The 12337-nt window shown below is 35.9% G+C and overlaps 1 protein-coding gene across 6 annotated transcripts in view; it reads right to left on the bottom strand.

Annotated features, from left to right (window-relative positions):
* The window catches only part of CENPC (centromere protein C), a 91290-nt gene that overhangs the window by 58765 nt on the left and 20188 nt on the right, over positions 1 to 12337 (bottom strand). For all 6 annotated transcript variants that reach the window (XR_010943053.1, XR_010943054.1, XM_067736172.1 and 3 more), the window contains exons 5-6: positions 11543 to 11648; positions 684 to 969 (exon numbers count right to left, since the gene is read on the bottom strand). Coding sequence is in view for 4 of the 6 variants with exons in the window: in XM_067736172.1 (XP_067592273.1) it covers positions 684 to 969; positions 11543 to 11648 (392 nt within the window). In the remaining 2 variants the exon portion in view is untranslated. The remainder of the gene's footprint in view (positions 1 to 683; positions 970 to 11542; positions 11649 to 12337) is intronic.

Raw genomic sequence — 12337 nt, forward strand, 5'->3', positions numbered from 1 at the left:
CAAAGGGAAAGCCCCAAGAAATGGATGTGGGTTTACCACAACTCATCCCCAACAAAACTTACTCTTTGCTACCCTGAGATGACCTGATATATACCTACCCTTATAATTAAAAATAACATAGAGAAAATACAAATTGTTTCTCTTAGGAAGTTATAGAAAACTTATTATAAGGAAAAAAAAACATCCTGTGATAAACCATAAAGGAAAAGAATATGAAAAAGAACATATATATATGTATAACTGAGTCACTATGCTGTGCAGCAGTAATAAACGCAACATTGTAATTCAACTATACTTCAATAAAAAACATTTTTTAAAAAGAAAAAGATCTGAATATAACAAAATATTCACATATGTCAAATCTGAATATGTGAGTGCCTATTGTTATCTTCTGTATGTCTACAGTATTTTAAAATAAAAATCTTAAAGAAAAAAGAAAAAAACATGCTTTTCCAAAGACCATAGAAAAGTTTACCCCCAAACGTCTCTGAAGAACACTTTAAGGCCTTCCATATTAAATATAAACTGAATATATACTGAATGTATATTATGTTTTTCTCAAAACATGTTAATATTCCTCAATACTTACTATAAAATACCTAAAAGACTAAATTACTCACTTTTTAACATAAGATAAAATAGTTATAGTAAGATTAATATCTTTTAAATAAACAAAAATTCACCTTTTTTTGGTTTTATGAGAAATCTCTGTACTTGAAGGCAGCATATTTACTGAATTTTCAGAAGTATAGGTCTCTCTCTTTTGGGCAACAGATGGAATAGTCTTTTGCAATGAAGATGCTTTTGCATCCAGATGATCAGAAGGTAAGCCAATAGATAAGTAAAATTCCTCATCAGCTTCATTGTGATGATCTTTTAGTTTTTTACTTGACATTTTTCTCAAGTCAGATGTATTGTTAGAATGAACATCAGTTGCCAAAATTTCCTGATGAACCTCATGGGCCTGAACTAGAAGAAAATTACATGAAGATATTAAAAACTCTTTAAATAATAATACTAGAATGAAATGTGCTTTTTAAAATATGGCAACAATTTCATTAGAAAGTTTCCAGAAGACTCACAGGTCATTAAGTTTATAATCAAAGATCTAGGATTAAAATACACAAGTACTTTAAGAGTTCTAATTTATGAAATTAATAAACTGAAAGGTGTATTTGGTCCATGCTCCACAGTTCTAAAATGAAAAAAATCCTCAAACAGAGAAAATTCACAGTTAATATTATTGATATAGTAAATTTATTCAAGATTTGAATATAGTCAAACTCAGAGAAGGAGAGATTTGAATAATGGTTGCCAGTGACTGGGAGAAGGGAGAAATTCGCAGTTGTTAATTAACAGGTGTAAAGTTTCAGTTATTCAAGATAAATAAGTTTTAGAGATCTAGAGTACAACATTGTGCCTATACATAACAATATTGTACACTTAAAAATCTGTTGAGAGGGAAGATCTCATGTAAAAATGTTCTTACTGGGACTTCCCAGGTGGTGCAGTGATTAAGAGTCCACCTGCCAATGCAGGGGACACAGGTTCGAGCCCTGGTCTAGGAAGATCCCACATGCCGCAGAGCAACTAAACCCATGTGCCACAACTACTGAGCCTGCACTCTAGAGCCCACGAGCCACAACTATTGAGGCCGTGTGCCACAACTCCTGAGCCCGCATGCCGCAACTATTGAAGCCCGTGCGCTCTAGGGCCCATGCACCACAACTACTGAACCAACGTGCTGCAACTACTGAAGCCCACATGCCTAGAGCCCATGCTCTGCAACAAGAGAAGCCACCGCAATGAGCACACTGCAATGAAGAGTAGACCCAGCCTGCCGCAACTAGAGAAAGGCCGTGCGCAGCAACAAAGACCCAATGCAGCCAAAAATAAATAAAATTTTAAAAAATAAATAAAATAAAATGTTCTTACCACAATAAAATAAAAATTCTTTTAAAGATTTAAATAAATCTTTACATAGCTAAAATAAGTAACAGGTAATCGTAGAGAAATTATGAGATTCAATCTTTAGGTTAAGAGTTGGGTAAACTAGGGCAGCTAGATGATCACACTTTTATACATATACATACACATATACATATAGAACAGATATATATAGTTATATAAAATATATGTATATATAGGGAGAATATTTATATACACATACATCTTTATATCTATACAAAGAGAATATATATTATACACATATATCTTTATAGCTATATAAAGAGAAATATATATTCTCTTAACCCTTAACCTTCAAATATCAAAGAAAAAGTAGAATGGCTGGGTAGTACTCATACTGATTCATACTCTCAAAAAGAAAAGATTAAAAATTTAAAATAAGCCAAAATGGCTTTTGGTTCTGTAACAAAATTACATAGACTCACTTTCTCCTGCTTCTCCCTTTAAGTACAACTTAAACAAACAATAATAACAGAACTCTGAAAGCTGGAAGAAGGTATATTTGCTAGGAACCTCAAGCCTTAAGCAACAACGGATAATGTGGTGAATCCCCTGTAGCATCAGAAAATGAAACAAACCAAAATACCACTGCTAGAACTCTATAAACACTTAAATGTCATTGGAAATAAACTCCACAAAAATAGGCAAGAGCCTTCGCGTTAAACCAAAACAGGGCAACTATAACAAGACTGAAATACAATGAGGAGACCCTTAACATAATAACCAAAATGTTGAGGATACAATCAAAATGATTCATCATAATAAAAATTTTAAAAAAAGAAAAAACACTATCTGAAGAAGAAAATACGATCAATGGATGCAAATGGACAATATGAATCAGACGCTGGAATTATTTAACAAGAATTTATTTAAACCAACCACCATAAAAATGTCTTAATGTTCAATTATAAATTCTCTTGAAACAAATGAAAAGACAGAAACTCTCAAAGAAACAGGAGTTACAAAAGAGACCCAGCTTTTGGATCTTAGCCATTATAGCTGTGTAGTGGTATCTAACTGTTGTTTTAATTTAAAATTCCCTAATGACGATAATGATGAACAAATCCACAATGAGATACTACTTCACACCCATTAGGATGGGAAAGGAGGGAGGGAGGGAGGGAAGGAGAAAATAACAAGTTAACAAGTGTTGGTGAGTATACAGAAAAACTGGAACCCTTGCACACAGCTGGTGGGAATGTAAAATGATGCAGCCACTATGGAAGATAGCTTGGTTGCTCCTCAAGAAATTAAAAATGCAATTACCATAGATCTAATAATTCCTTTTTTGCCTATATATCCAAAAAGATTGAAAGCAGGGGCTGCAAGAGGTACTTGTACATCTGTGCTCACAGCAACATTATTCACAAAAGACAAAAGGTGGAAACCACCTAAATGTCCATCAATGGATAAATGGACAAAACAAAATATGGTATACATACAGTGAAATATTATTCAGCTTTATAAAGGAAATCCTGACACACACTACAACCTGGCTGACACTTGAGGACATTATGCTAAGTGAAATAAGCCAGTTGTAAAAGGACAAAAGCTGAACAATTCCACTCATATGAGGTATTTAGAGTAGTCAAATTCAGAAACAGAATGTAGAAGTGTGGTTACCAGAGGCTGGGGGGTAGAGGGAGATTGTTTAATGGGTTCAGTTTTGCAAGATGAATAAGTTCTGTGGATGGATGGTGGTGACAGTTGGACAACCTGACTGTCCTTAATGCCAAAGAACTGTACACTTAAAAATGTTTAAAATGGTAAATTTTGTTATATTATTTTACCGTAATTTTTTAAAATCATTTTTTAAAAGGAATAAAGAGCACAGTGATGTATGTGTAAATATAAACACTGATTAAAACAAAAATAAAGTCTTATAGAGATAAAAGATATCAAAATACATAGCAGAATTAAAATACAGGATAACAGGAATAAAATATATGACAACAGTATGTCAGTTGGGAATTAGGGAGTTGTTCTAGTTACTCTGTCTGCATAATAAGTAACTCCATGCCTTGGCTGCATAAAACAACCATATATTATGTTCACTTATTCTGTGGGGCCGGAATTTGGCAGGGCACAAGCAGGGATGACTTGTCTCTACTCCATGAAGTCTGGGGCCTGGAACGATTTGAAAGCTTGCTTACTCACATGTCTAACATCTGAGGCTGGCAGCAGGCCGAAGAAATATTGCTGTCTATGTATGTCTGCAAGTAGGCTAGTTTGGGCTTCCTCACAGCATGATGTCTGGGTTATAAGGTAGAGTGTATCCTAAGAGGGAAATAAGGAGAAAGGGAGGGAGCCAAGCAGAAGCCCTTTATGTCCTAACCTTGGAAGTCACACAGTATCACATATACCACATTCTATGATATATGATGTGATATGATATATGATATGATATATGACATGATACATACAAACAACCTCACTTACGGGGGTGAGGAAAAATGCTGACCTAAGTAAGGTTAGAAATGGAGTCTGTAAAACTAAAAGCTAAAGAAATTGTACATAACATTGTCATACTAAGTGAAGTAAGTCAGACAAAGACAAATATTATATGATATCACTTATATGTGAAATCTGAAAAATAAAACAAAACACAAACAGACTCACAGACACAAAACAAACTTATGGTTACCAAAGAGGAAGGAGGGAGAGGGATAAATTAGGAGTACGGGATTAACAGATACACATTGTCATATATAAAATAGATAAACAACAAGGATTTATTGTGTAGCACAGGGACTATATTCAGTATCTTATAATAACCTATAATGAAAAAGAATCAAGAAAAAAGTATATGTATGTATACATATATATATATATATAACCAAATCACTTTTGCTGTACACCTGAAACTAACACAATATTGTAAATTAAGTACAATAAAGAAATTGTACATAAGCACTGTACTCCAGTAGATAAAATTGTTTTCCATGGGTTTAAGTCAACAATTCTGATACTGTTATACATGCATATAGGAACAAAAAGTTAAGTAGGTAGATGGTGAATGGTAAGTGCCAAGTTTCTTACACACAGAGTGGACGTTTACAGATAAGCAAGGCAAAGAAGCAAGAATAACCCATGTGGTAATAAATTACAGTTGGAAACATCAATATGAATTCATGTTTAACTTAATACAGATACAGTTACACAGAAAAATATTTATAGATATGTGTATATATACCAGTTACCATACACACATATATTTCCTTGCTCTGTCAGTTGAGACAGTCTTGAAGCATTAACGCCCCAGGAGAAACAGCACACCTAGCACCCAGATCTTGGTTCCTAATACCATTCTCCAGTAAAAGGAACCACTGGCTCCTTGGAGAAATGGCTGATTCTAGGGTAAGTTGGGCCTGGAGCATCCTGTAGTTCCAGAAGGTAAGGAAATGTTAAAAACAACAGCAATAACAACAAAAATGGGGTCCATCAAAGGGGCACAGGAGCCAGTGAAAGAGCTTTCTAATGGCCAAAGCTGGAACAGTTTGAGTAACAAATTTAATAAAATAGTACTGGATTATAAACTAAAGTATAAAATAAAGTTTCTACCTCAAAAACTAAAAAAAGGAGCAAAATAAACCCAAACCAAGGACAAGGATGGAGAAAATAAGAGCAGAAATCAATGAAACTAAAAACAGGAAAACACAAAAACTTACTGAAACAGGAAGCTAGTTCTTTTAAAACAGTGAATAAAAATGATAATCCTTTAACAAAGGCAAAAAGACAAGACACAAATCAACAATATCCAGAATAAAACGGTATATCACAACAGATCCTGCAGCCATTAAAAGGATAACAAAGTGGGGCTTCCCTGGTGGGCAGTGGTTGAGAGTCCGCCTGCCAATGCAGGGGACACGGGTTCGTGCCCCAGTCCGGGAAGATCCCACATGCCGCGGAGTGGCTAGGCCCGTGAGCCATGGCCGCTGAGCCTGCGCGTCCAGAGCCTGTGCTTCGCAACGGGAGAGGCCACAACAGTGAGAAGCCCATGTACCACAAAAAAAAAAAAAAAAAAAAAGGATAACAAAGTAATACTATGTACAATTTTATGCTGATAAACTCAACCACTTAGAAGAAATGGACCAATTCTTCAAAAACCATAAACTATCAAAAATGTGCCAGGATAAAATAAATAACCTAAATAGTCCTATAACTATTAGAGAATTGAATTTGTAACTTAAAAGCTCTTGAAAAAGAAATGCCACAGACCAGATGATATCACTGGAGAATATTATACCAAAAAATCAGAGAATTAAAATTAATTTTACATAAGCCCTTCTAGGAATTAGAAGGGGGAATAATTTCCAACTCATTTTATAAGGTTGGTGAGCATTACCTTGATACCAAAACCATACAAATACAGCATAAAAAAGAAAACTACAGACCACTATCTCTCATTAATTTAGATGCAAAAAATTCTCAAAATTTTAGCAAACTGCATCAAACAATGTATAAAAATTAGTAATACAACATAATTGACATTTATGGTCAACTGCACTCAACAATGGAATACTTGTTTTTCAAATGCCCATGAAGCATTCATAACGGCAGACAATATCTTGGGTCATAAAACAAATAAAACAAATCTTCACAAATTTTAAAGAACTAAAATGAAATGACATAGTGTATATATGCTATGCCATAAAGAAATCAAGACTAGAAATCACTAAGGGAAAGACAACAGGGAAGTCCAGAAGTACATTCATTTAGCATAATGTTTCTAAGGTTCTTCCATGTTGTAGCATGTATCAGAACTTCATTCCTTTTTATGGTTGAATAATATTCCACTCTACACATGTATCACATGTTGTTTGTCCATTCACTCGTTCATGGGACACTTTGGTTGTTTCCACCTTTTGGGTATTATGAATCATACTGCTATGAATATTGGGGTATAAGTATCTGTTTGAGTTCCTGTTTTCAATTCTTTTGAATATAAACCTAGAAATAGAAATGCTACTTAATACCTAATTTTTTGAGGAACCACCAAACTTTTTCCACTGGCTGCATAATGCATGTGGGTTTCTATAAATTCCACATCCTCAACATCTTTTATTTTATTTAAAAAGTAATAATATCCATCCTAATATGTACAAAGTGGTATCTCTGTGGGGTTTTGATTTGCATTTCCCTAATGACTAACAATGTTGAACAACTTTTCATGTAGTTGTTATCAGCTTGCCAGATGCATAGCAAGCCAAAATGCTGAGACAACAAGGTTTGCAGCAAAGAGAGGGTTTATTTGCAAGGCAGCCAAGCAAGATGATCTGAGGCATGGGGAGCTTGGGGAAAGGTGACTGAAAAAAAGTTGCAATAATCATCACTCTGCACAGGCCTCTGCACGGTCAAAAGGTTACTGGAGTGGACCCTTAAGCATAACCAGTTGAAGGGTGGTTCTATTCAGTCTTAACCAGCTCAGCACAAACTAGATGCAGCTGACCTGAAGTTCCCAGAAAACAACTCAGGCAAATACCTTGTTCAGGTTACAAGCCACTTGAAGGACATGCAAGTCTGAAACCAAACCCAATTAGTGAAGGCAGGTAAAACACATTCATTGGCCAACTGGACAAATGTCTATTCAAGTCCTCTTCTCTTTTCAGTTGGGATGTTTATTTTTGTTGTTGTTGAGTTACAGGAAGTCTTTATGTATTCTGGATATAAATCCCTTATTACAGGGGTCCCCAACCCCCAGGCCACAGACCAGTACTGGTCCATGGCTTGTTAGGAACTGGGCCACACAGCAGGAGGTGAGCAGTAGGTGAATGAGCAAAGCTTCACCTGTATTTACAGCTGCTCCCCATTGCTCGCATTACCACCTGAGCCCCACCTCCTGTCAGATCATTGGTGGCATTAGATTCTCATAGGAGCACGAACCCTACTGTGAACTGCACATGCAAGGGATCTAGCTTGCATGCTCCTTATGAGAATCTAATGTGAGGTAGAACAGAGGTGGTGACTCTAGCGCTGGGGAGCAGATGCAAATACAGATTATCATTAGCAGAGAGGTCTGACTGCACAGAGACCATAATAAATCAATTGCTTGCAGACTCATATCAAAACCCTATCAGTGACTGGCAAGTGAAAACAAGCTCAGGGCTCCCACTGATGCTGCATTATGGTGAGTTGTATAATTATTTCATTGGATCTTACAATGTAATAATAATAGAAATAAAGTGCACAATAAAGGTAATGTGCTTGAATCACACCAAAACCACCCGCCCCCCCACCCCCAGTCCACGGAAAAATTGTCTTCCACAAAACCGCTCCATGGTGCCAAAAAGGTTGGAGACCACTGCCTTATGAGATATACTATATGCAATTATTTTCCCCCTTTTGTGGGTTATCCTTTCATGCTATTGACAGTACCCTTCACACACTTTTGAAGGACGTAAATATATGACATATTTGTTCTTAAGTAGAAAACCTAAATGACGCAAAAATATGAATTTTCACAAAATTACTATACAAATTAAATGCAACTTTAGTTAAAATCACAACAAAATTTTATTGGAAACTGAATACACAAAATTCATAGAAATTAAAAAGGTCTAAGAATGGCAGAAGAGTGGCATGTATCAGAAGTATATATATAAATAGATACCTTTATATCAGCATGTGCTATAAAACTACAATTAGTAAAACAGTATTGTGTTGACATTAAGAATAAACAAATGGACCAAAATTCAAAAGTATATTGAATAATATATGAGATTTAATACATGATAAAAGTAGCACATTCATATGAGAATGGATTATGTAATAAAAGGAACTAGCACAACTGACCATAAGGAAGAAAACAAAATTATAACATTATGCCACATTATACACCAAAGCACATTCCAGATGGATTAAGAATTTAAATTAAAAAGAAAAAAAGATGTTAAGATGAAAATGTAAGATATTACATATACCATTAGGATAAAACAGACCTTTTAACCAAAACAGGAAACTCAAAAGCTATTGAAAAAAACAAACACACACACATTTGACAATTAAAATAAAAAACGTTATCCATCATATAAGATACTATAACCAAAATCTGTAATAGTCTAGGGATCATTTGGAAAAATATCTGATAAATAACAGATAAATTACACAAATTACAGATAAACAGTTACAGATACTCAATTTAAAGATCTCCCATAAACTAGAAAAAACAAATGGGCAAAGGATATGAAAAGATAAAAAGGTATTTCAAATAGCCAGTAAACTTATGAAAAGGTGTTCAAACTCAGTGGTAATCACTAAAGTAACATTGAGATCATTTAATAGTGATCAAATTGGCAAAAAGTTCAATAGAATAGTAAATACTCTATCAGGTGAAAGGTACTTTCTTACATTGCTGGTATAAAAGGAAATTGTAAAAGCCTCTTCTGAAAGCACGCATGCACGCACAAACACGTTTATATATGTGTTCGTTCAGGAGCACCAATGAAGATATGGAAGGATTCAAGGCTACCTCAGCAGGATGAGGGGAGTAATGATTATTAGCTTTTTCTTTTAAATCTTTGACTCACCCCAAATGAAGGACTTTTCTAATTTGAAAAATGCAAATAAAACTTTAAAAACTGGCAGCACATATAAATGACTGAAGGAAATGCAACAGAGAGAAAAAACACTGACCACATATATTCAAATATCAAATCATTATGTTGTATTCCTGAAACTAATATTATGGAAATTATACCTTAGTTAAAAAAAAAAATGCTCAAGGAGCCCATGGAGAGGCCCACATGGGAGGAAATTAAGGCTTCCTGCCGGCAACCAGACCCACATGAGTGTCATCTTGGAAATTCATCCTTAGCCTCAGTCAAGCCTTCAGATGACTGCAACCCTGGCCATCATCTTGACTACCACCTCATGAGATTACAAGCCAGCACCACCTAACTAAGCTGCTTCTGAATTCCTGACCCACAGAAACTGTATGAGATGATAAATATTTAAAAAAAAAAAAGAAGAAAAGAAAAGAAAAATCTACTTGAAAACTCTTAAAGCTATGGTCCCTATAATAATTCTTAGTTAATGTCTCTTACCACATCCTATGAACGCTACCACTAAAACAAAAACACACATAATAATCAGATAAAACTTATTATTCCGCAAATCAAAACAACAATGAGGTACCAACTCACACTGGTCGGAATGGCCATCATTAAAAAGTCTACAAATAATAAATGCTGGAGAGGGTGTGGAGAAAAGGGAACCCTCTTACACTGTTGGTAGGAATGTAAATTGGTGCAGCCACTATAGAAAAGAGTATGAAGGTTCCTCAAAACACTAAAAATAGGGTTTCCCTGGTGGCGCAGTTGTTGAGAGTCCACCTGCCGATGCAGGGAACACGGGTTCGTGCCCCGGTCCAGGAAGATCCCACATGGCGCAGAGCGGCTGGGCCCATGAGCCATGGCCGCTGAGCCTACACATCCAGAGCCTGCGCCTCTGGAGCCTGTGCTCCACAACAGGAGAGGCCACAACAGTGAGAGGCCCGTGTACCGCAAAAAAAAAAAAAAAAAAAAAAACAACTAAAAACAGAGTTGCCAAATGATCCAGCAATCCCACTCCTGGTCATATACCCAGATAAAACGATAATTCGAAAAGATACTTGCACCCCTTTGTTCATAGCAGCACTATTTACAATAGCCAAGACATGGAAACAACCTAAATGTCCACAGTTGGATGAATGGATAAAGATGTGGCACATATATACAATGGAATATTACTCAGCCATTAAAAAGAAAGAAGTAATGCCACTTGCAGCAACATGGATAGACCTAGAGATTATCAGACTAAATGAAGTAAGTCAGAAAGACAAATACCATATATCACTTATATATGGAATCTAAAATACAACACAAATGAACATATCTATGAAACAAAAATGAACTCACAGATATAAAGAACACACTTGTGGTTGCCGAGGGGAAGTGGGGAGGGAAGGATTGGGAGCTTGGGATTAGCAGATGCAAACTATTATATATAGGACGGATAAACAACAAGGTCCTACTATATAGCACAGGGAACTATATTCAGTATCCTATGATAAACCATAATGGAAAAGAATATATATGTATAACTGAGTCACTCCGCTGTGTAGCAGAAATTAAACACAACATTGTAAATCAACTCTATTTCAATAAAATTAAAAATAAAACTTATTCATGTTTTTTTTTAAAAAAAAAAATACACTGACAGTGGACTTGAGAGGGACTCAGAAACAACTTCATCCATTTCACAATTCTGTCTAGGCTGACCCTGACCTTGTGACTCAAGCCGACATATGTGCTACCTTCAGCATTTCTCTTTTCTTTTTTTTTTTTTTTTTTTGCGGTACGCGGGCCTCTCACTGTTGTGGCCTCTCCTGTTGTGGAGCACAGGCTCCGGACGCACAGGCTCAGCGGCCATGGCTCACGGGCCCAGCCACTCCGCGGCATGTGGGATCTTCCCGGACCAGGGCACGAACCCGTGTCCCCTGCATCAGCAGGCGGACTCTCAACCACTGCACCACCAGGGGAGCCCCTAACTCTTTAAATATATCTAGGCAAATATCACCCATGGGGATGCTACCAACCTGATTTGTTGACAGCTTCACTTGGTTCCACGATTAACTGCAGAGGGGCTTCTTTCTTCCTTGAAGAAACTGTACCTGACTTTGGATGTGATTTCTGGCACTGAGTCTAAAAGAGATACAACATTAGATCTATTCTATTAAATTACCAATTTTGATTAAACACATTTGTTCTTAAATTGAAAAAAGAGAGTATTTTTAAAAACAATAAACCAGCTGGTAAAGCTGCATACTTAACTCCTTAGAAACCAATTTCATAGTAAAGCTGAAATTTCATATAACCTATCACAGAAGCAATGTTGCTCTGAACAACTTTTAAAAACCTATTCTGCCAGAAGACTGGATAAATAAATTACCGTATAGTCATATATCACAATATCACAAATACAACAGTGAAAGGAATAAACTACAGCATACATGAATGATTATGTTAAACAAAAAGAAAGTCACACAAGTGTATAATCTCATTTACGTTAAGTTCAGAATAGATGCAAAAACATGTAAAACACTAAATATATATAGTATTTAGAAATTCACTCTATGCAGGAAAGAGTTAATGCACCAGGCCTGATCACTTAAAAACCTGCTTACAGGACTAGCCCTTGGCTGGCACACAGAGTCTTGGCTTTCAGAATGTTTCCTCCATTACCAACTGGAACCTGTTATGCCAGCCTGCCTAGACTGTTTGTATAAACAATGTGATTTATGGTGAACACCTTCCTTCTTTCCTTCAGAGAATACAGAATTTTGGTGGGCAGAGGGTACCAATATAACCAGCTCCCAATAAAAACAGGCTAA

The sequence above is a fragment of the Pseudorca crassidens genome, chromosome 4 (genome assembly GCF_039906515.1).
Source record: "Pseudorca crassidens isolate mPseCra1 chromosome 4, mPseCra1.hap1, whole genome shotgun sequence".
Taxonomy (NCBI): Eukaryota; Metazoa; Chordata; class Mammalia; order Artiodactyla; family Delphinidae; genus Pseudorca; species Pseudorca crassidens.